The sequence below is a fragment of the Podarcis pityusensis genome (assembly GCF_964106645.2).
Source record: "Podarcis pityusensis genome assembly, chromosome: Z".
Classification (NCBI taxonomy): Eukaryota; Metazoa; Chordata; class Lepidosauria; order Squamata; family Lacertidae; genus Podarcis; species Podarcis pityusensis.
In genome coordinates, this window is record NC_138044.1 from 23,466,428 (window position 1) to 23,492,101 (window position 25,674).

General features: G+C 43.7%; 1 protein-coding gene across 4 annotated transcripts in view; it reads right to left on the bottom strand.

Moving 5' to 3' along the window:
* ARHGEF9 (Cdc42 guanine nucleotide exchange factor 9) overlaps positions 1-25,674 on the bottom strand; it is a 261,134-nt gene that overhangs the window by 132,441 nt on the left and 103,019 nt on the right. The window contains exon 1 of one of the 4 annotated variants that reach the window (XM_080989730.1): positions 18,266-18,628. The exons of 2 other annotated variants lie outside the window; for them this stretch is intronic. In XM_080989730.1, coding sequence (XP_080845856.1) covers positions 18,266-18,295 — 30 coding nt within the window. In that variant the 5' untranslated portion in view covers positions 18,296-18,628. Of the gene's footprint in view, positions 1-18,265; positions 18,629-25,674 lie in introns of those variants that run through there. One more of the 4 variants, XM_080989729.1, reaches the window with a different exon arrangement.

A 25,674-nucleotide genomic window follows, 5' to 3' on the forward strand; every position in this document is an offset into this window, starting at 1 on the left:
ACCAGTTTCCAAGTCACTTCTCGAAGTAGCCCCCTGTAAAGTGCATTTATCCAAAACTCTGGTCTTAACACAACCACAAAGGTGCCACAAGAAATACAGGCATTCACTATTCAGAGGCTCCTGGGAAGCATTTTCCCACTGAGACCCTCCACTGCATCTTTGCATGAGACATTGCTGAGGGTTCCCTTCCTTTCTTACAGCCTTAGTCAGGGGTAGGTAATTCTGCCTGGTGAATTGCTATTATGGCTCAATCACAACTTCACAGCAATCTTAATTGTTGAATGTTTCTATCAATTTCTGCCTGCATTAAAATATTTGTGGTCATTATTAGGTTCATCTATTTGGCAATTAATTGGAACAATTAAATATAATGGTAATTTGTTTTGCTTTTGATGCTTTTAAAGGCAAATGTTTCATGACATTGTACTGATATATTGTTAACCGCCTCGGAACCCACTCAGTGAAAGAAAGATGGAGTAGATGTGTTGAAATAACTAACTGAAAGGATGCATTTTGGGAATGAAAGAGTGTTGAAGAGGAGTCCGGGGATGGGGTGGGGGTGGGAAGGGGCACTTTTGGAAAATCAAAACAGCCCAAAGAAAAAATATGAAAACTATGCTGTCACAAATGGAACCCCAATTCTACCACCATTCTAAATTGCTTGGGGAGCCTCCAAAATCTTGCCTCAGTTCAAAGCAGTTGTGTTAACAAGCACAGCAGAGTGTAAATGCACCAGCAGGAGTGCTGGATTGGCACTGATGGCATGTTTGCACCATACCAACCTTGTTGCCACAGTGTCCCTCCCTCTCTCTATCCCAATATACTGCAGCAACTCAATTGGACTGATGTCAAGTGAGAGGCACAGCCTCACCTTGTCGTTTGCTGCCATTTAAAGCCCTGATTTAGGACCAAGTTAATTTAGGGGGCATCTGCACCCATACTAACCTACCCATCCCTTAAAATCTATGTTGGAGGCTCAACAGTAAAAATCATTTGGCTAGTAAGCACAAGGAGCAGAGTCTTTTCTGCAATGGCCCCTCACAGACCTCTTTTGAATGAGTTTTAAAGACTGGCCCTTGGGGATTATGGTAAATGTGAGGCTGGCAGTTGATTTAGTTGGGCCATGTGTCCAACACCAGTTATAGTGTATTTCATTATGTTTATTTACCCGCTTGTAATCAAGCTGAGCAGTTTTATTGCTACATTTTAATTATTGCTATTGATTCATTTTAGTGATTGTGAGATGATTGTTCTAAAAAGGCAACCTATAAACCTTTTAAAGTGATCGATCAAAAAATGCAAGACCTCTCCTTCCAACTCATGGAGGGCAGTGAGAACAGTAACAGGGGGTGGGTAGGGTGAGGGGTTTCTAGTTCAGTAGTACTTGCTGATCCACCTAATGCATATAGTTTTACTTGCAAACCAAATGCCGCTGCTGCACCAACCCCAGCCAGCCACCTGCCACCTGCCTGCCTTCTTAGTAGGTTGGAATAGAACTGGATGACAGCTCCTTTCTCCTTGTCCTTTGTAGAACTCAGCAGGAGTAAGAATTGGGGGAAAACTGGAATGATTTGGCTCCACCTGTCATTGGCTCTGGCTCCACCTACAGTTGATCTCCCTACCTTCCACTCTGCAAGTCCCAATGGGCACCAGCCATCACTGTAGAAGGAGCTTCTGGCATAGAAGAGCTTCATTGTTTCAGTTTCAAATGGTGCAGCCCAGATGCCAGTTGACCACTTTTGAAAGACCCAGTCCTAAAGTGTTTGCTGAACTAATGCAAACATGCTTCTCACTGATATACTGGGCTCATGCTCAACCGATGCATTCTGCACAGCACCATGGTGTTATGTTGGCAATAAGCAATGGACATTGAATATGTTTGCATCCAGACAGGTGTGACTGCTGACATCATCACAGCATAGGTGAGACTTTTTAGCATTAGAAGTGGCATCAGCCTTTGATTCTCTCATGCCATGCTTAAGAAGGAAGGGTTGGCTCCACAGCCGTGGTGTGCATGGTTGCAGTCCTATACACACTTACTTGGGAGTAAGGCCCATTTAAGTCAATGGGACTTACCAACAAGTGGTTATGCTTGGGATTCTGCTGCTAAATGGCTGGACTATTGCAGTTTTAGGAATCAGGAATTTATATTTTTAAAAGCTCTTTTCTTTTTATCTTTCTCCCCTCAAATAATGCCAGAAACAACATTTATTGCTTGATTTTTAAATGAAAGAAAGAAGTAAAATAAATTTATTGAGAAATTTTAATTAGCAGGGCATAATAAATGTATTGCCCCACTATAAATTTTGTTTGATTCATTTTCTAACATTTGCATCCCACTTCTCTTCAATCGCACAACCCAAGGAGGCATGTGTATGGTTCTCCGAAGGTCTCCCATCCCATCAATGACCCAGACCGGCTTCTTTTCAGCAAGGGTAGTAGGCTCACGTGCCTTCAAACCATACAAAGGAATGGCTGTTAATGGACAACATGGTTTACCTTTGCTTTGTGCATGATACTTGAGAAAATTTGACTGCAGTTTAGGAAGCATGTATCTTGCAGCGCATTTCTTTTCTCTATCTTTCACACTCCAGGCACCCCTAATATTTTGGCCTCCTATAAGCCATGACTGCATGTGCTCTAACATTTCTCCAATGAAAATAGGGAGATCCTAAGGAAAAGTGGGACATTTTGGGATCAAATCAGAAACTGGGATGACTTCTGTAAATCCAGGACTGTCCCTGGAAAATAGGGACACTTGGAGGGTCTGAGATTGCCACTGCCATGATCCAGGTCCGTTTGTTCTCCCCCAACAGCCCCTGTACTAAACCTTTCTCCTGGTGAGTCTCTGATGCTGCCCCAAACTGCCTCTTTCCGTGCCCTCTATGCCCATCATCAGAGTGAAATGCAAAAGTATAGAGGTGACTGAAGAGGTCCTTGATTCACAATAGCTGCTAATCAGCTTAAGCCTCATGGAACATATTTTGTATTCACAGCACAATGGCATTAAAAGCCTTGCTAGAAGATGGAGGCAGTGTGTGGGCAGAATTGATGCCATTTCATTCATCCTGATCCAGAATAGCAGGAGAAAATGGAATGAAAAGGGGTGAAGGTGTGTGTGATGGGGAGGGGAGGATTAGAAGGATCCAAGAAGGCTGTCGAAGGAAGAAGTACCTTCAGGAAGCTCTTGAAAAAAAGAGGTGAAGCAACTCTGAAAGAGCATATTGAGACTCCTGCTCTATCAAATGACTCCAGCCTCAACCCCGTGTCCTGTAAAGTATACTGCCTCTGAACATGGATAGTCTATTATTAACTTTTGTGATGAATGGTGTGCAATATTTATTTAACAATAATTGTTCCCACACTTCCTCCATGGAGCACAGATCAGCAATGTGCATTGGTAAAGGCTATAGTGGGAAACATTGTGCAATACAGTGGTGCAGCCTAAGACCAAACACTAGAACTGCCCTTCCCCTCGAAAAAGGAAGGAAGGAAGGAAGGAAGGAAGGAAGGAAGGAAGGAAGGAAGACAGGCAAAAGGGTATGTGGGAATTCAGTCTACTGGTTTGTCTTTAAGATAAAAATCCATGGTAACAACGAAAGTTGCCCCCACAGTTGCCATTATCTTCAAGAGGCACCAAGGAGGGCTGTTCTTCCAGGGTTAATACTACCTGTTTAAGGGATGGGGATTTTTGTTAAGGACTATGGCTTAAAACTCCCTTTGCAATGTGGCTCCAAATAAAACTGGGCATCCTTACACCTGCTATTTAAAGAAAGTCAAACTTGAGTGTATTTTCTAGTACCATTAGCTGCTAGTGGCCAGTTGAATCATAGGAAACTGTCTTATAAAGAGTCAGACCATTGGTCCACCTAGCTCAGTATTGCTTACTGGCTGACAGTGGTTTCTTGGGGATTTCAGACAGGGTCTTTCCCAGCCCTGAGAGCTTTGAAACTGCATGGAGAATAGATGCTGTGCCACTGAGCTACGGACTCTTCCCCAAGGAAGGTCTTGCATTGATAAGTTTATTGAATGGTGGTGTTTGTGTGTTTGTTTTCAATATGTAGCCTGCATTGGGATCACTCAGCAATGAAATACAGGATAGAAATTAAATAACAATGACAACAGCAATTAATCATTCAAAAATTGCATCTCCTGCTCTGTTATTTGGAGGCAACTGGACACCCTCAGAATCTGTTGTCCCATACAGCGAGCCACCAGGTCTGCAAGTCCTGGACATTCTTGGGCTGTGATGTGATCTTGGGCTGCACCCATCCAGTCTGCCCATTGACTCTTCATCACCTGGTTGACCACCCTGACTTGAGGCGACCTCTCCTTCCACAAGTGGGCAATGAAACGTTTGAACTGATAGTCCTCCTAAAGATTTGTAGTTGAATGTCTCTACCTTATCCTGTTCTGCACCCCAATTAGCATTTTATTTAAAATGTATGCATCTAAAAATTAGCACTCCGTGAAATGTATATTAATTGGTTTTTTAATTTATATTTTATCTCAACAATTATAACTCAAGGAATGATCTAGCTGCTGCAACCCTCCTCTCCTCATATCTAAATGATGATGATTATTTTCTGCCTCAAGATGGTAATCAAGAGCCAAAAGAAAAATGGCGCACTGGAAACTATATAGTTAGTTAGATTTTTAAACAAAAAGCAGAACTAAAAACCTCGCAGAAGGAGTGGCAAGAAAGAGGGAAATTTTCAATCAGCTGGCCTTGTAGGAGGAAATGGTTTAACAAAGCTGTTCACTGCACAAATCCACCCTCTTGTCACAACAAGGGGTCAAGAACATCCTTGTTCAAGAGGCACCTACTTCAGTTGACTCTTCATGATCAAGGATAGGAAAATAATGCTGCAGCCTTCATCAAAAACTTGTGAACCACAAAGTCCCTGTATGTCTCATACAAACTTTTCAGACAAACACCCCTTAGCACATCGTCTATTTGTTTCTCATTTTGGTCACCTAAATCAACCCACTCCTCCAGTTACTTTTAGAGGTCAATTGGAAGACGCAATGGAATGTCAAACACTTTCTGGAGGTGTGAAAAAATAATAACTTGCATCCCTTGGGCAGCCTTCCCATCATACTAGGAATTGTAGTCCAATGCACCCAGAGGGCACCAGGTTTGTTTATTTATTGTATTTATATCCCACCATTTTCTCCAAGGAACTCAAAGTCCTTCCCCTATTTAATCCCTACAACAACTCTTCCTGTGAGGTAGCTTAGGCTGAGAGGCAGAATCTGGCCAAAGGTCCCCCAGTAACTTTCATGGCTGAGTGGGGATTTGAACTCTTGTCTTCTAGTGTGATACTTCAACCACTGCACCATAATGTAGAGGTATGTTGTCCTAGGGCAGGTGTGGGGTTCCTTTGGTCCTCCAGATGTTGAGCTATAACGCCCATTAGTCCTGGCTATTGGCCTTGCTTAGCTATGGCTGATGGGAGTTGTAGATTAGCAACATATGAAGAACCAATTTGTCCTAGGGCAACAAACTGAAGAAACCAAACATTATGGCCATATCTTCCATCTAAAAGATGTGGGGAAAGATTATAGCCTAATTTATACCACATGGAGGTGGTAGTCTTATGGTGAAAGAATGGGACAATACCACTTCCATTCTTGAATTCTCCCTTGCATTAAAAATGAATAGCACACCAAGAAAAACATGGGCTTAGACATTTCTCCTTGGTGTGACAACCTTCCACTTACAGGGAGGTTGTTGCACCAAGGAGCATTCAAAAGCATTGTCTCCTGCCTGAACCCAGAAGTGGAACAACCACTCTTAACCACCTTAGGATTCTACCTAGGTTCCTCATTCTACTGCATGTATAGACCAAGTCTTAAAGATTCACGTTCTGTGTCTGTGCTACAAGTTGACAGCTGTCTTACAAACAAAGAACTTAACTAAGGGACACTGATTGGCTCAAAACTTCAAGGCTGTGTTGAAATTTGAACCCATGAGATGGAAGTACAAGGTTCACATGGTTTGTTAGATCTTGCTGCCTCCATGTTAATACAGTGGTTATTGTTCCCTCTTTATTGGTTCGACTATCATAGGCAGATCATTTGGTATGATATTCTTGCATTTTTAAATTTTATTTATATTAATTAATTAATCTGTATGCCACCTAATGGCAAAATAGGCTTCTTTACCAACTTAAGAGGGTAAGAAGGGGCATTAAGGACACGTAAAGCTCCTCTGTGGCTGTTATATGTTAATGTTAAATATTCCCTGTTGAAAATTAATGGTCTGAATCTCCTTTAAATGGTAAACTTGTTACTTAATAATTATCTCAATACTTGACTTCAGGGCCCCCACCACGAATCTATGCAATTTCAAGTATATTCCAGCACAAAATGGTTCAAGTTGATTCAATAATCAATAATATTCAAGTGATTTCTTGCACAATCCCATTCCTGTCTCTAAATGTTTAGAATAGGTTTCAGTCTGTCTAGAGATAAGGGCCCAGAGTTCAGTGATAAGCTATAAGCTCTGCATGCAGAAGATTCCATAATCCATTTCTGGCATCTTCCTCAAAAAAAGTTCAGATAGCAAGAGATGTGAAAGATCCTGGAGAGCAGTTGCCAGAAAGGTGAACGGTCTTGTCTGGAACAATACAGCTTCCTAATGTATGCTATTTTTTAATCTGATATATACTATATTAGCGGTGGGCAGAAGGTAGATTGAGTTACTTGCAGATCTCTAGCAAATTTCCAGTAAGGTCTCTGATTCACATTTGTTTAGCAACAGCCAGCATTTTATTTCCTAAATTTGAAAAAGAAAAGAACCTGCCATAATCAAGTAAGGTGGAGGGAATCAGGAATGGGATTTTGGGGTCCCCCATGAATTTAATTTATGTACTAGGGGAGTGTAAATCTTTGGCATCCTGGGTTGTGCCAATGCCGGTCCTATTGAGAATAATGGACATGACTTACTGAGGTCCATTATTTGAATAGGTTGAATTAGTTGGAGACAACCCTCTGATCCTTAATTCCAAATTTATGTATACCTGAGGGCTTAGGCCAAGCATGGGCTGCTATTTGCCCCATAAGAACATTTTCCCCAAGCCACAAGAAATCTGTGGCACACCTGATGTCATATGTGTGTGGCTAAAAAGGAGTAATTGGGAGCTTAAAGGGAGCTCTTGATGGTTTATTGGCAAGTGGGGTGCCCTGTCAGTCCCAAATAGCAGATTAGCACTGACAATGAGTACCTCTTGGATTGGCTGTACTAAGGAGTAGCCTACTGGAACACTGGAAATTTGTATATACGAAATCAGACCACATTGCTCTACCTAACTTAGCACAGTCCACATTTACTGGCAGTGGCTCTTCAGGGTTTCAGGTAGGAGATGCCATTGAGGACTGAATCAGGGACAGTCTGCATGCAGATACTCTACCTCCAAGCTACAGTCCTTTGCTCGGGGGTACAACTGAAGGGGCTCAGCTGACTGGTGCTGTCAGCAAACCTCACTTTGGCCATTTGCAGACGTGGGTTGAAGCCAAACCACATGTGCAAATGGACATCACAGGGGCTTTCTCCAATCAAAGCCGAAAGTTGGCCTGTGGGAGTTTGGATAAAATATGGTATATGGTTTTGTCTGAAAGACCAGCTTACCAAAATAGTGTAGTATGAGGGACAGCTAAGAAAGGTAAGCTTGATACAATATGGTGGCCCTTTATAGCCTATGCTAACAATTTGAGCATTTACTACAACCTCATCAAGGCAAGTTACATTACTGAGGTCTTACATTAGCAGACTGAATTCTGGCAGATAGTTTCTTTTCATATTTTTAGGCCACTTTGGCTTCTTCTTGACTTCTCCTTATTTCTTCCACTGATTTATACTTTGGTTTTTCCAAGTACTCTGCCAGATGTATGCATTACTATAATGCAGTTTGTTCTGTTAATAACATCTCAGTAAAACTAATTTATGCATCTTTTAAAAAGTTGGTCAGTGGAAGAGGGAGAGAGGAATTAAGGATCTGGCCCACCAGCTGGATGCAGTTCTCTACCCCTGAGCTAAAGGAACACACTTGGCTGCAGACAGTGCTCCCAGCTGCCAAACAGCAACACAAAGAAGCTTCTACTAAGCTTCCAAAATGTGCTCAGGCTTACCAACTACTTATGCATTGGGACTCCTCCCACACTGGTCTCCAGCTAAGACTGGTATCAACTGGGCAGATCTGGCCTTCTGCAAACCACACTCGTAGTCCAAGGACTTATTGTCACCAAATGCCCCTGTTTTCTGGAATCTGGACAAATTGCTGCCTGTTCTTTTGTTGTTCTTGTTGTTAAGTTTGCCCTTAAGTTGTTAAGTTTGCCCTAATATATGACCAAAAGCCAGGAAAAAGAGGTGTGCCTCCAGCATTCACATAATGAAGATGCCAGATGCACCTCTCTGAGGGAGTTCCACAATTTTGGGGCTGCCACAGAGAATGCTGTCTTATGGATCATCTTCAGTCTAAGCTTCTGAGGGCAGTGGAACCACAAAGAGGGCCCTCAGCAGAACTTAGCACCCAGGAGGGTCTGCAGGCAAGGAAGTGGTCTTTCAGGTATCTGGGGCCTGAGTCATTCTGGGAATGCCTTGCTCAGAATGTGTTTGTGAAGGGTGCTGTGTTCCCCCACCCACTTGGAGACTCAGCAGAAGAATCTCCTGTCTCCATACAGCTCCACTGCTATCTATCAAAACGCAAGCAGGTGGAGTAGAGGTTTGCTAACAGTTGGTAGGAGGGGGAGGAACTTGGGTAGTGAGCCTTGATGTAAGAATAGGAATGTGGTAAGTGTGTCCAATTTAAATATATGAAACGGTAATGGATAGGCTGGCAGTGATGCCTCCATCAGGTGGCAGTTCTTAAGGTAACATTAAAAGGCTGCTCATCTTATGAAAGGAACTTAGGAATCATAAAATGGTATAGTTGGAAGGGACCCTGAGGGTCATCAGTTGCAGATGAAGTCTAAGGGATGAAGCCAGTGATGATGCTCTGCCTCCACGGTCAGAGGCAGCGATGGTTCTAAATACTAGTTGCTGGGAGTCACAGGTGGGGAGAGTGCTCTTGTGCTCAGGTCGTGTTTGCATATTTCCTACAAACATTTGGGTAGCCACTGTGAGAACAGGATAAGAGACTAGATGGGCCATTGGCTTGCTTATTCACTGTTATCTCCTTGGTTGGCTTTAAAAGAGGACTGGGCAAATTCATAGAGTATAAGGCTAGCCCTGGTTGCTATGTTTTCCCTTTGCTGTCACAGGCAATAATGCTTCTCAAGACCAGACGATGGAAGTAACAAAAAGAAAGAGTGTTGTTGCACTCAGGTTCTACTTGTGTCCTGTATTCTTTTTGGGGCCCGCTGAAGACATTCTTATTTAGACAAGCCTACTCAGGTGTTTAGAAAGTTTGTATGAGTTTAAATTCATTTTAGTCTGTTATTTTATGGTTTTAACTTTGTGTATGTTTTAAATCATGGCTGTAAAAAATTTAGTGGTAATTTTATTAGGGGTGGTTGTGGTTGGTTTGTTTGTTTTAGGGTTTTTTGTAAACTGCTTTGAGGTTTTTTTCTAAAATCAAATGGTAATACAGTGGTACCTCGGGTTAAGTACTTAATTTGTTCTGGAGGTCCGTTAACCTGAAACTGTTCTTAACCTGAAGCACCACTTTAGCTAATGGGGCCTCCTGCTGCCGCCGCGCCGCCGGAGCCCAATTTCTGTTCTCATCCTGAAGCAAAGTTCTTAACCTGAAGCACTATTTCTGGGTTAGCAGAGTCTGTAACCTGAAGCGTATGTAACCCGAGGTACCACTGTACTGTATAAATTTTATGAAACAAACAAACAAACTATGAAAAAAGGATGGTGTGATCCAGCAGCCTCTTCTTATGTTTTTGTGTTCACATAACAGAAAGGTTATGGATGGAAAGGAGGAGGAGGAGATGGAAGGGGGGGTGGGGGGAGGAGAGAGGAGCAGCATCATGTAGCTGTTCTGGGCGGGTGTTCCAGAAATCAATACTAGACAATTACTTTGTTGCATTGCTGATCAGATGCTTATCTTTCATTTTCTTACTGGCAACTGAATTATTTTATGAGGTTGAAGAAGATACTCAAAAGATTTTAGCAACCCAGTACCATTGACGCATGCAAAAATACCCTCATGGGAAGCTGGCATGAATAGCCGTAGATTAAACTGCTTTTTTAAAAAAAGATGGATGGAAATCAGTGTGCTCAACCATTAAACAACTGAGTACAGTGGAGAGAAGCTGAGCAAGCCTGAAAAAAGGGATGAAAGGATTTCTAACATTCTGATCCCATATTGTTTTGTGGCTTTGCTCTGCCTGCGTTTCCCACCTCCTGAATCCCAATTGAACCAGGAACATTTCTAAAATTAACTTTGGAAACGGAGCACACAAAGTTAGCCACAGTGTCCACCGCCCACCCCCACCCCGCTTTATATATCACCAACACACATGTGCGTGAATAAAGCTACAACGTATGGCTTTCTCTGGTTGTCAGGTGATAGTTAGGAACTGGGTGAAAATCTACTACAAAAGGGATACACTGTTCTTTCTTTGTTGTCACCTCATTTTGGTGGAATAGGTTTTCCCTAGACAGGATGGAAACCCTGAGGATGTTGCAATGAAATATACTGGAAGATCCTTCTGTGACACTTATCTTTCCTGTTGCAAACGTGTTTCATTTTGAGAGCCAAGCTATAGGCAATGTTTTTCTTTATATGTTTTGGATGGCAGGATTTCCAGGATAGGTCGGCATAGGTGTTAGCGGGTTTGTTTCAGAAATCAGCTGCTATTTTGTTGTGGCAAGAAGGACATCAAAGAAAAGGATGTGTATCAGTGGTGCTATTTAATGAACACTTGATAATTGGATAAATGGAGCTGATGTAACTTATAAATTGTTCTAAGCACTGTTTTTTCATTTGTCAGGGAAATCTACCCCTTGCTAGCAAACTCTGAATGACCTCTTCTTATAGCATTTTACTAGCCTCCAAATCTACAATCCTGAATCTCATCCTTGTAGTTCCAAATGTTGTATCAACTGTGTGAACCTACCTTCAAAAGCACCAGTATGGATAGATCCTGCAAAAAAATGGGTTGTCATATCTAATATGGAGGTAAAACTACAACCAATCTATGCACACATTTTAGAAACCACAAATGTGCAATTTTGACCCCCAAAGTGAAGCAACCGGTTCATAAACATTTCGGTTCTGAAAACCACAACCTGTCAGACTTATAGATAATTCCTCTAGAGATGCCAACAGATCCAACAGTGTTAGGAAAGGTGTACACACTGGACACAATAACATTGCACGGCTTCAGCTTGGAGTGTAGTAGCAGCATCACTTGGCTTCAGTGAATGATGCCCTTCTGAGCATTCAGTCTTCAAAGCTCTGTAAGTACCACTTTGTAAACAGCATCATTTTCATCAGAACAGTTGATGAAAGCAGAAGCCAAAACATTTTGCCACATACATTTTTTAAAAAACAAACAAAAAACCCTCTGTTTTGTTAATCATAGATTACCCATATCTATCTATTTATACTTCTCACTGTCTCTCTCCACCAGTCTTTCCCAATCTGATGCCCTCCAGATGTTTAGGACTACAAATCCCATCAACCCTAGCCACCACAGCCAACTGATGGGAGTTGTAATCCACAACCTTTGCAGAGCCTCAGTTTGGAAAAAGCTATTGTGGATGGATAAAAACAATGGAGAATTCCTAATGTATCAGATATCAGCTTCACTTTGAGGGGTAAAGAGACCAGGTAATTCAGAACTCCAGAATCCAGGTAGAAATTTGGATGAGGATTATTTTTAGAAGTCTCCCTTGTTTAAGGAATATAGCTTAGAAATTAACAGTGGTATGCCACCATCTGAAATCAATTTATAAACAGGGAAGATATAGGTTGGGAATGAATGATTACCAAGATCAGGTTGTCTGCTAATCTTATCTGTCTCTATACTTCCCTAATGCCTTCAGCGCAACTTATTTAAGTCATCTAGATCTCCTTCCTCTGCTACCACTTTTTGGTAATGGACCTTCTCTTCTGTCGTGCTATAAACAAGCTAATGATCCTTGTCTTGAAGCAGGTACTGGGATAAATGACTGTGTTAATTCCTTCCATAATTCAAGTTCAAATACCATCAATAAATCACTGAATTTATTCATTCTTTATTGCACTGAAGAAGCTATCTTGAACTGATCCACACAATGGGTTCATCTACCTCAGCACTGTCTCCTTCACAGGTACCTTCCAGATGTTGTTGGAGCTCATCATTCCTGACCCATGCTAGCTGGGATTGACCAGAGCTGGAGAAGCAACAATATCTGTAGGACTATTTTTTCAGGGACTCATGCAGAGGAGACTCATTCCATCACCTCCTACATGAGATCCTCTCAGCTGGAGATACTTAAGATTTTCTCTGAGCATTCTGCTCCTGAGCTGAATTACAACCAACCATGATATTTAGTTGGTTTGCAGTGGAGGCTGATCCATTAGGGTGAATGAGGCAGTGCCCCACCAATCCCAGTCTACTCTCAGACAGCCCCACCTTCCTGCCTTCTTACTTATACCAAGCATGTGGTGGATCTGCCTATGGAAGTAACTATTACACCACACTGGTTCTGAACCTCAGCCATATCACTTGATCACCATCAAGGCTCTCAATGGTTACTAGCCATTACGGCTATGCTGTGTCTCCATGGTAAGAGGCAGTAATGCTACTGAATACAATTGCTGGAAACCACAGCAGGGAGAGGGCTCTTTTGCTCAAGACCTGCTTGTAATTTTCCCACAGGCATCTGGTTGGCCACTGTGAGAACAGGATGTTGGACTTGGTGGGTCATTGGCCTGATCCAGCAGGGCTCTTCTTACGTTCTTTTGTTAACTTTCTCTTCTTAGTCTCAGTACTGCCCTTGCAGAACTCAGCAGGGGCTAGGATGGAGAACAAACCAGAATTGGTTGCCTGCACCTTCCATTGGCTCTGGCTCCACTTCCTGTCAGCTTCCCTGCCTTCCACTCTGCCAGTTGCAAAAGTCACAAGCTGCAACTGGCTGACTGAACATGGTTATTAAGTAATTAAAAATGTTTTTATTCAAAATGCTCCCTCCATTAAATAATTTTTCATACAAACTTGGAGGTACCCCTTGAGACGGGTAATTCTTCCTCCTCTTCTGAGATGATGTCTGCCCTGATGCATTCAAAAGTGTAGTCCACCACATTGACATGCAAGACTGTGGTGAAAATGTAACAAGAAATTCAACCTTTCAATATCTTCCACCCAAGGCATACTGCCATTGTGTGTAACACATGGAATTTCTAACAACACTCTCTATGTGTGCAGAAGTTGTTGTTGTTGATAATGATGGTGATGATGATGATGATATCCCATCTTTCCTCCAAAAAGCTCAAGGAACTTTTATTCTCATAACACTGTGTGGCTGATTAGGCTGAGAGACGGTGACTAGCCTGCGGTCATGCAGGGAGCTTGATAGCTAAGAGGAGAGTTGAACCCTGGCCTCCCAGGTGCTACTCCAATTTGCACATCAGCTACATCACAGTGTTTACATCAAAGCAGCACCTTCTCTGCAACAAAACAGTAATGTGCTGACTTGATGCCACAATAAAGGCATAATGCATTGAAAAGGCACAGCCCCCATTGCTCCCGTAAGTGAAGTTGGCCTTGCTGTGAAATGCATTGGCTTATAAAATTGCTGTGAAATGCTTTGGCTTATAAGATTTTATAGATGCATTCTACTCTTGGTTTTTAATAATAACATTCTCTATGATGGGCACATCCATGAAGTAGAGAGCAAAGAGGAGCATCTTCGTTTCTAGGTTGGAGATTAAGCAGGAATGGGGCAATTTTAATTTAATATAGTAGATCATGTATTTTTAAAAAACTGAAATGGGTGTTTTTCCATGGAACCCTAAACATGCTTATATATTAAAAAAAACAAACCACTCAGTTTAACAGGGATGAATCCCAGGTACAAGTATGCAAGATTGCTGCCCCATCTGCTTAGCTCAGGGATGGGGAGCCCATGACCCTCCAGACACTGTTGGACCTGAACTGCCATCATCCCTGACTAAGGTTGGCCCAGAAGGGCAGGGTATAAATAATTTATTATTATTATTATTATTATTATTATTATTATTATTATATTATTATTATTATTATTATTATTATTATTATTATTATTATTGGGGTATAAATAATTTATTATTATTATTATTATTATTATTATTAGGAGAAGCTGCATCAGGATCCACCGGGGCAACAGATCCAGGCTTCAAAGAAATGCACCGCCCACTCCTGGTGCCGCTGTTGTGGTGACAGCAACATACTCCTTGGAGGCCAGATCTGCCACTGCCTCAGCAACAGGGGTGCCAACTTGAATAAAATATTGGTGGGGGCAGGTGAGCCCTGCCCCTCATAATCAATCATATGATAGGGCACATGCACACCATTTGAATAGCAATGCCCATCAACTTGGGGGGGGGGCAGCCCCTTCAAATATTTTATTGGGGAGGCCAAAGCTCCCTCAGCCCCTAGGAGTTGACTCATATGCTGAGCAGCCCTCCCAAAGCTGCATCTACAGTGGCCTCTTGGCAAATAGGAGGTGCTACTGGTCTCCTCCCACCCCAGGGAGGAAATAGTAGGGGCTGCCCTCTGGGGCCTCCTGGGGTCTGCACCTGCCCAGGGTGATTCAGAGTGCCCCTCCCCCTTGCAATGGCCTTTAATTCCCACTTCAACCATTGGGTAAGGTTTATTTGACTCCCCCCCCCCCTTGTTCTCAACATAGATCTTTATTCCCTCCTTGTTCCTAATTTAGATCTCCACTCCCCCTCCCCTTGTTCCCAGTGTAAATCTTCATTCACACCTTCTTCTTCACTGGTGGGAGAAGAGGTGCCCTTCTGTGGTTTGCCTCAGGTACCAAAATGTTTTGGGCCAGTCCTCTCCCTGACCATTGGGCATACTGGCTGAGGCCGATAAGAGTTGGAGTCGAACAACGTATCACAGATTCTTCATCCCCAACTTAACCAAGTTACAAAACTGATTTACTTGCTGCCTTTGCAATGGGCACATATGAGAAAGGAGTTGCATCCAACAGTGGCTTTGTACAAGTGGAAAGCATAGCCTAGCGTTTGTGATTCCACTCTGGCACCAAAACCGCTCACCAACTGCACCCTTTCACACTTTCTGGGCAGCTTCCAACAAAGATTAAAATTACATTAAAATGCCACACATTAAAAACTTCCCTGAACAGGGCTGCCTTCAGATGTCTTCTGAATGTCAGGTAGTTGTTTATCTCTTTGACATCTGATGGGAGGGCGTTCCACAGGGTGGGCACCACTGCCGAGAAGGCCCTCTGCCTTGTTCCCTGTAGCTTTGCTTCTTGCAGTGAGGGAACTGCCAGAAGGCCCTCAGAGCTGGACCTCAGTGCCCCATGCTATTCCAAAAAGTGTTTCAAGAGCAGGATTTCTGGGGTGCTGGGTGCTGCAGGCAAGGGGAGTTCCCTGTTTTGTGCAAGGGGAACTGCTTCCACTAAGGCAAAACCACTAGACGAAAGGAAAGAAGGAAGGAAGGAAAATTTTCTCCATTTTCTAAAGATTAGTAGGATGCACTGGCCAAACAGAACATGTTTGAGAATCAGATATACACTTACACAAATCAGGGTGTTTAAGCTGTCAGCCTATTTTTAGATATAGGAAAAGAGAATTATCAGTTATACCTTCAAGGCCTCTTTTGAAAACATCAAACAGTAGGGAATGTCTCTCATTATTTCCAATTACAACTGCCCTCACCTCTCCCCACACCACAGGGAAGACAGAAAAGCTTTATTCCCCCATAACTATTTTTCTTCCGAAAATGTTACTAGGCAAATCAGCATGGCACAGCTTGAGTAGCTCTGGCACAGCGTGGGAACAAGCAAGGGACTTTGCTTGAATATTACATTCTGTGCGTTGGGGAGGGGGGCAGGGGAAGCAGGAGGTAGATTGTGTGGGAGGATAAGAGTGGGCGCAGGAGATGAACACTGTGGAAGTTAAGCAACCCTCACTCACCGCCACCAGATGCATCTGAAGGATCATGATTCAGATCGCAGATTTATCTAGCGCTATTTGCATCAAGCTATTCAAGGAGATGGGTGGCCTCAAAGGAAGGGGGCACAGCTGAAGCAAAGCATAGACTAGTGTTTGTGCACAAGGGAGCCAGTGGTGGCACTGAGGTTAGAGTGTTGGACTAAGACCTGGGAGAGACCAGGCTTCAAATCCCTACTCAGCCATGAAGCTCACTGAGTGACCTTGGGGACCACTCACGGCCTCTCAGCCTAACCTACCTCACAGGGTTGTTGTGGGGTCAAATGAGGAGGTGGAGAACGTGTGCCACCTTGAACTCCTTGGAGGTGGGGTATAAATGCAATAAAATAAATAAACATGCTCACAGGCAGAAGGTCACAGTTTCAGACCCCAGCATCTAGTGTGCGGCTCAGTCAGTAGAGCATCAAGGTCTCACGGTCATGGGTTCGAGCCTCATATTGGGCAAAACATTCCTGCGTGGCAGAGGGTTAGACTATATGACCTCCTATGATTCTAACCTCCATATCGGGTAGTAGGTAATGGGGAAGACCCTGCCCAAAGCCCTGGAGAACCACTGCAGGTTGGTCAGAGTAGACAGCAATTGTGCTAGATCAGGGTTTCCCAAACTTGGGTCTCCAGCTGTTTTTGGACTGCTACTCCCATCATCCCTGCCTAATAGGACCAGTGGTCAGGGATGATGCGAACTGTAGTCACAAAACAGCTGGAGACCCGAGATTGGGAAATCATGTGCCAGATGATCACATAGAATGATCTTATATAATGTAGTTTTGGATGCCCCAAAGAAGGATATCTATTGCCATAAAACTTCAGGGTCCAGGTGAGGCTTATCTGAACCAGGTAGTGGAAACCTTCCTGCCTCACTGTCACCCCAACAGAACAATATCGATATATCAAGGTTGTGGGAATAGAGAGGTGTGGTGTGGACCACAATCCACAAGAGCTGACTGAGGCACATGGCAGACAAAAGGATCCAGCCCAGTCTTTGCATCTCACTTGTGTCGGGCCACTTTTGAGGACTGGAAGGCTGCAAACATGCACACAGAAGCAGGAGGGATATTGTTGTTGTTGAAGCAAATGCTTCCCTGGGTTCACATATGCATTCTGATTTCAAGGGAGGCAAAGCACAGTTCATTTGAACACTAAATGATGCCCACCTCAGTCTTAGGTCATTTTGTGGGGATAAAAAGAAAGGACAAAAGCTTGTGGAACCCTATAATACTTATCTGGGGGTGAACTCAATGGGACTTACTTCTGAGTAGATGTGCATAAGATGGCACCAAAATGCCGAAATCCTATGCTGTCACTTAACCCAAGAGTAAAGCATAAGGGGACTTACTTCCGAATAAGGATGCCTGGCATTATGTGGTACGTACATCCCTCAGCAAATGCTTAATTATAAGGCTCAGGGTTGCTCCTTTCAAAGAAGGGAGCACAGGATTGCTTTGCAAATCCTCGCGTTGTGGAGCTGTGCATTCTAAGAATCTGAAGGACCTTACAGCTGGGTGAGTGAAAGATCCCCTCCTCCCTTTGCCCAAGTCATTCGCCACCAAATTGCACCGGAATGGAAACAAAGAAGAAGCGGCGGCAGCTTCTATTTTTAAGCTGCCTTGTCGTTCTATAACCCCTCAATACATTCCTCTGCCAGCACAAAGCTGGAATACAAACCTTAAGGAACGCTCCTATTCCAAAAAGAAAATCTCCATTAACCTGCTACAAATCGCAAAGCTTTCACTTGCGCACAATCCTTTTAACAATAATGCCCCCCCCGCGCGCCGCCGCTCACAAAAAGTCCATCCCCCCGCCTTCTTTCCCTTGGGCAGAGACCTCACGGCAACTCTCTGCACCCGGGAAAGGGGATCCTCTCTCCACACACAAGCATCCTTCCTGAAACCCAACCTTCCTCCCCTCCACCTCCTTGCAAAAAACCAAATTCCGTTAGTGCCCCCCTTCCTCCTCCACCTCCGCTTCGTTGTCTTGGAGGAGAGGATCCATAAAATGGCCACGGACCTATCGAAGCTATCCCCGAAGCAAAGAGAGACTCCTAAGCGAGGGGGATGAAAACGAGGACACCCAACTACTGCAGGCAGAAAGAGCAGGGTGGGGGCGGTAGGGGTGGGAGGCAGAGAGCTACCTGAACTCACCATGGCAGGTCCATTCCTAAGCCACTGCATCTTCTCTTTGGATGTCGTCCTCTTGGTTATTAAAGGGGGAGGAGGGGAGAAGCCTGCCTGACGGAAGGAAAGAAAGAAAGAAAGAAAGAAAGAAAGAAAGAAAGAAAGAAAGAAAGAAAGAAAGAAAGAAAGAAAGAAAGACCCCCTCCTCCTCGACTCTTGCCCAGTCTTTTCCAGCCCAGCAACTCAGGAAGGAGCAGAGATCAGCCGCCTCTTTGCTACCTGGGAAGTTATGGCTTCATTTGAGGAAGGAGCAGGATTCCCCTCTCTCCTCTCTCTCTCCTCCCCTCCTTTTCCAACTCTTTCTTTGGGTTCTTTCCCTCAACCACTACCTGTGCTTGGGAAACTGGGTATGCTCAAGGGAAGGAGGGAGGGAGGAAGAGGGAACAGTGTTGACGTCCCGTCCCCCCTCACCGTGCGCGCAGAAAAGAGGGGTGAGGGTGTGGGGGACAGCAGAGACCCAAGTGGGGTTTGTAATGCTCTCTCTTTGTCTATGCCCCCTCCCCTTGGCTTTGCTGCTCCAGGGCTCTCTGCCCATCCACCCCGCACACCACAGCCATTCTGCTAGGGGATCTCCCTGGTGTGCAGAGTCAGCAGATCTGCTTGTGTGCACACAGTTCACTGTTAAGCTTTCTGCTGACATTTGTGGAATGGCAAGAACTGGCTCTTAATGCCTTGTGGCACCCCCCCCCACACCCTTCTTTCCGCCTCCCACCCTTCCCACTTACCAGGGCTTCTCTACCTACAGTGGAGGAAGTGCCTCGCCATCCGCTAATACCCTCCAACCTGTCCCCTTTCTATAAATCTCCCCCCCTTTTTTTGATGTGCCTGGATTTTAAGGCAGGAATTCCCTCCTCCCCATAACATTTATGCAAGATCACTATATGGACAGAAAGAGAGATAAGCAAGAGCAAGATAATAAATCTCTCTCATAACTCTAGAACTTATGGACGTCTAATGAATGTTGGAAGATTCAGGACAGATAAAAGGAAGGACTTCTACATGCGGCACATAGTTGAACTATGGAACTCGCTCCCACAGGAGGCCTTGATAGACACCAACTTGAATGATTTTAAAAGAGGATTAGACATTTTCATGGAGAATAAGATTCTCAATAGCCATAAGCAATTACAGCTATGCTCTGCCTGCATGGTCAGAGACACTAGCGCTTCTGAATATTAGCTGCTGGAAACCACAGAAGGGGAAAGTCCTGCTCTTGTCTGCAGGTCCTTCTTGCAGTGGCGGACCTTGGAGTCTCAATTTTTAGCAGCACCCTGTGCAATACCAAAATTTGACATGCCGTCCCACCTCTTGCCTTCCATTGTACCTCATCGTTGCATTGCCCCCTGCAGGGACACTGAGGCTTTATGCCCAGTGTGACTGAACCGGTTGCACTCCCCTAAATCCACCTCTGCTGTTTGCAGGTTCCCCACAGGTACCTCGTTGGTCACTGTGGCAACAGGATGCTGGACAAGATAGGCCATTGGCCTGATCCAGCAGGGCTCTTCTGATGTTCTTTGTATTCTACAACAACACCATTCTGCCACCCACACCATCCACCCGTTGCTTAAATATCCCTGAATGAATGAAGTCTACCACATGAAGTAGGGACATAGGAATAAACCATATACAGTGGTACCTTGGGTTAAGTACTTAATTAAGTACTTAAGTACTTAATTCGTTCCGGAGGTCCGTACATAACCTGAAACTGTACTTAACCTGAAGCACCACTTTAGCTAATGGGGCCTCCTGCTGCTGCCGCGCCGCCGGAGCCCAATTTCTGTTCTCATCCTGAAGCAAAGTTCTTAACCTGAAGCACAATTTCTGGGTTAGTGGAGTCTGTAACCTGAAGCGTATGTAACCCGAAGCGTATGTAACCCGAGGTACCACTATACTACCAAGAATATTGGTCCATCCACCTTTCATTGTCTATGGGAGAGACCATCTTGGAAGACCTACCTCCTGCCTTGCAGGCCTTTCCCCCGCAGGCTTGGGAAGGCAGGGCACAGACTGACTCCAACTACAAAAGCTGAGGCTGCTGATTGGACTCTTGAGCTGGGGTATTGCTTAAGGGGTTTTGTTGAAGATGTGTGCTGTTGCTGTTATTGACATAGATTTTTTTTGTATGTTTCTTTTTTATCTTCTGATTTATGAGGAAATTGTTCAATTTGGTTGTGTATTTTTGATGTTTTATTTATTGTTTATGTCTACATGTAATTATGTTGAGCATGGTTTAAACTGTGGAAAGGCAGTATAAAATTAAAATTATGTAAGTATGTATGTATGTATGTATGTATGTATGTATGTATGTATGGCAAGCTTCCCCAACCTTCCCCAGCCCTTCAGAAGTTGTTGGACTACAAATCCCAGCAGCCCCTGCCATTATAGACAAGAATCAGCAATGATCAGAGTTGGGTTGATGAAGCCTGATCTAACGCGGATTGCCAGCAGGTCTAAATGGCTAGATATTATATTTATATAGCTTTTAATGAAATTATACTGCTGCAGCATTCAAAAACACATTTTTAAAAGCAGTGATTTTACCCCCCCCCCACCTGCTTTCCTTCCAATAAAAAGTATGGCATTAAGTAAAAACAAAAACAAAAATTATTGTACAAGGAGACTTGTCAATGGGCTAACTCACACAAATGGGCAGTTTATTGCAATAAAAATTCTGCAAATATAAAAAAAATGAAAAGAAGAAAACATCTAATAGGTTTGTAAAAGAAGAAGAAGAAGAGAAGAGTTTAGATTTGATATCCCGCCTTTCACTCCCTTTAAGGAATCTCAAAGCGGCTAACATTCTCCTTTCCCTTCCTCCCCCACAACAAACACTCTGTGGGGTGAGTGGGGCTGAGAGACTTCAAAGAAGTGTGACTGGCCCAAGGTCACCCAGCAGCTGCATGTGTAGGAGCGGAGACGCGAACCCGGTTCCCCAGATTATGAGACTACCGCTCTTAACCACTACACCACACTTAGCTTTGTAAAACTGTGCATTTTAGCTAAATGTTCATACAAAGATGTACTGATATCATAGAATTGGAGAGTACTAATGCAAATGTAGGGAACATTTCTGAGCTGAGGATCACATTGCCCTGATGGAAAGTTGTAGTGGGCAGGACCTGCTCCAAAAGTGGCCAGTCCTGCACAAAATCGCTTGACACACTCTTGGCATGCGCACACACAGAGCTGTTTCCCATGGAGACGGAGGCATATATTAAATTCTCAGACATTCTGTTCAAGAGTCACTTTCCATTTTATTCAATAACTTTGTAATAAATTGGTAAAGAAAACTCTCTGGCATCTTTTATCTGTCCTCATTGTGCAAAAGGCAAAATAACTTGGTAATCCCAGAAAAATGCAAATATCATCAATGTACAGGTGAGATGCAAGCCTTATCTCAGAGGGATTTAAAACCTCCAACTTCAAAATGCAATTGCATCCCATTAATTTCATGCACACAACTGCAAAATGCAAGTACACTTTTTACATATCTGCAAAGAATATGTCTCTGCTGAGCCATTTCCTTCCCTGCTTTGATCTTCTTGCAGCAAATGTGGAGGTACATTTATCTTTTTAAGCAAATAAGGTGGCCAAGGGTTTCCCCGCATTCACAGACTTCCAGGACTTCTGGGAATGATCATGTACATGATCATTACCAGAAGAAGGGTGAACTTCACTTGGGGTAGGATCGCAAGTAGGGCCACCTCCTAAGATCTTAGTGCATGAGCAGGTTATATCTTTCACGTAGTGTCTTTTAGATTGTAACAGGAACTGTTTTTAAATTGTTTACAGCACTTGATAAATTTCAGGCTTATAATGCATGATAAATAGATGTTGATGGTGAAAGTAGCAACAACAACAACAACAACAACAACAACAACAACACACTAGAATTGAATTGCATGCTTTGATTGTCTCCTCTGACCTTGCACAATGTTTTAAAAATGAAAAAGAACAGCAGCAATAGTCAATGTCCCATAATGCTAACAAACTAAAGCTTAGCACAAATGAGCAAATGGAAAGGAGTTCATGGGGGGCCAGGATCGGCCCACGCATGAGGGAAGGTGAGATGACCAGCTCAGGCAGCAGAATCCACTGGAACAGCAGATCCTGTTGTTGATCTTTCTTCCCTACTTGTTCCTGTTGTAGATCGTCCCTAGCTCCTTCATCGCTTGTGGGGAAGGGGACACCGTTTGGGAGTCAGCCTCAGGTGCCAAAATATATTTGGCCAGCCCTGATGGGGGCTCTGCTCCTCCCTTGATCCTACTGTTCCTGTGTGACCTGGGGCAAAGTCATGGTTTGGCTTAGTTGCCTTAGTATTGTGTCTGACCCTAGGTTTATCATTTGTCTCCCCCAGACAAACCATGAGCAGTAAACCAAGAGCAAACCTTACGTACAGCTCGTGGCATGTCGGGAACAAGACAAACCATGTGCCAAGATTCAGACATTATGCTCAGTCAAACCATGGCTTACCTCTGGGTATTGCAGAAGCAGTGTGAATGGGAGGGAAGCAGCCACAATTTCTGCTCCATGAACATGCATGTTCGCTTGTTAACATTAAGCCATGGTTAGACTTAGCATCATGTATTAACCATGTCACTGTTGCCTTCATTTTCTACACAAATGGGACAGAGAAAACCACAGTAAACAAGAAAAAGACCCAGGAGTCCTGTCTCACTGCCGGTTCCTCAGCATGGATTACTTTCATATCCACAGACTATACCTGCTGGTGTTTATTATAATTATTTCTAATTTAAATATTGATGCTCATTTATTGTTTACTAGATTTATTATTTTTTAAAGCCCCATTTCAGAAAAGGAACAAGAATGCCAGGAGTGTGGAAGCTTGGATAGAGATGTAAAGGCTGGAACCAGAGTTGCAGACTGACCATCAAATTCCTTTGCCAATGCAAACTGACTTTGAAAGGAGTGGAAACACTTTGAGGATCACACATGCCTGTACCAATAGATTTCAAGCTGTGCTTTGTTGGATACCCTGAATGAGAAGATTGGTTGTGGTGGACAAACATTATTGAGAGATAAGTTGCCCATCATTATTAACCTACCCATCTTATGTAAAGCCAGAAAGAAATGCTCGGTGTGTCTTATAATATATCCTCAGCTCATGCATAAATCATGCCCTGCCACCATAATAGATGAACTGAGTTGGCACCTTCAAACACAACCAAGAATCCTTTGTAATGTGCTGGAGTGTGGTGGCAGATGGTATGGGCTGCTTGAATGCTAACAGGGGCTAAGCAGGTCCTTCAGGGAAACAGTAAGGCATCCATCCTGATGTGTAAATCAGGAGCACATTGGCAGAAGCTGGGAGATGCTGCAGGGCAGACTGACTCTCAATGACACTATGAGGAGTGGCTATGGGAGAAACAGCTTGCTGTTCAGGAGTCTGGATTTTTGACCCAGAACATAAGGAGGGATCATGGGATGGTGAACAGATCTTGCTTCCCCATTAGGTTTCCAGTGGAGCCCCAAAGTCAGCTTGGCTCTTGCTCAGGGGAAAATATACTTCTGCTTCCATCTTCCAGCCTCAGCCCAAAAACTCTCTCATACAACTCTCACATACCCAGCTCCCCTTGGCCTATCATTCTCCATCTGGGAAAGGTCTCTATGACTTTATTTGGAAATGCTAAATGATGGTACTTAACTTGCCAACCAAAGGCATTACAAAGGAACTGGTTTGTCTGGTTTGGCAGGCATCCCAGCCAGATGGGCAGGGTATAAATATTATTATTATTATTATTATTATTATTATTATTATTATTATTATTATTTTCTACTATACATTCTGCTCTCACAGATGCAGGATTGCAGATTTGGAAGGGGTCCCAGGATATCATCCAGACTGACCACCCAAACTCCTAACAACAACAACAATCTGCATATTAAAAAGTCTGTGCCCTGTGAAGTGCATGGAGATGAGACCTTTGTCAGTTTACCAAAAGTATAAGACAAAAGAAAACATCACTTTGTAGTACTGCCAAATATTTAATTCAATATATTCCTACATTCAGCTTTAATTTGGGGTGGGGAGGAAGTGTTAATCTTCCTTTCCCTTTATTCCTTCCAGAGAAGTCACTAAAAGCAATACTAAGCTCGGCCCTTGGTGTTCCCAAGCTTCGCACAGTTCTGTGCATGCTTCCTTGGGAGCACGTCCCATTGACCTCAGTGTGGCTTAACATCTGAGTAAATAAGCTTTGGCGGACCACAACACCCTTGAGTCACGTTGTGACTGCAGCCCAAGCACTGTCCATTCTACCTTCAAGGAGCTTTATTTATTCAGCCATTTTACTTTGCCCTCTGCCTCACCAGCTCTCCTAAGGCCCATTTTATTTGCTAATATTCTTCACTCTCCTCCTTCCCCCTCCCCCAAAACACACACACACGCTCCGACACCAGCATTTTCAACTCCCAAGCCTACTTTAATTAAACTTTGGGGTCCTGTTGCCAGGGAACGCAGTTGGTTGCCAAGGCCCTCTTATTTTGCAAGTGAGAGTTAATAACCAGCGGTCAAATTAGACTCACAGCATAAAGAAGAACATGCCCCAGTTCACAGCAGCAACATGCCGGTCTGGGAAAGTGTTTTTGACAAGAAGATGCGAAATTGGGCAAAGCTGCATTTACTGGCAGGACCACTTTCTATTCTGGGGAAATGATGCCAGCAACTAACATACCACCTTCAGTTCTCAAGAAAAAAACAACTTCTTTTTTTTGCCTCCGGATTCATGGAGGCTAGCACCTCTTTCTTTATAAGTGAGGGCCCCTCCAGAAATCCTCATTTTTGTTACACATTTCTGATTTTATCTATGTATATTGTTGCACGCCACCCCAGTCTCTGAGCAATGCAAGACTCCAGGGGTTCCAGGCAGTTACCCAAGGTTTGTGTTTCCTTGGAATGAGAGGCAGTGGAGACTGTGGTGCCTTTATGATATATGGCTTATTTACACAACCTGAGCCTTCATTGGAGAGGCTCACAGCATTAACACTCCAAGAGGGTCTTGCTTCTCTCAGCATTGGAATCCAGTAGAAATCAGGCATAGTTCTGCCTCCCAGCCACCCAGCCTGCAAGCTTCTAGCTTCTACATCACATAACTCTCAACCTTTGTCTTTCTAAATACAGGTGAGTTGAGGCAGGGAGCCCCACCCATATGCTTTCTGATACAGAGAAACTTCCTTGTTACCTTAATGGTCCATACATAGAGGGCCATTACCAAGAATTTTGTCTGGCTCTTTCAATCATTTGAATTGGTTTGATTTTAATCCTTCTGGATCCAGGAATTAGAATGGGCTCAGGTATACAGCCTATTCTCCCACCCCCAAACTCATATTATTACAGTGGTACCTCGCAAGACGAATGC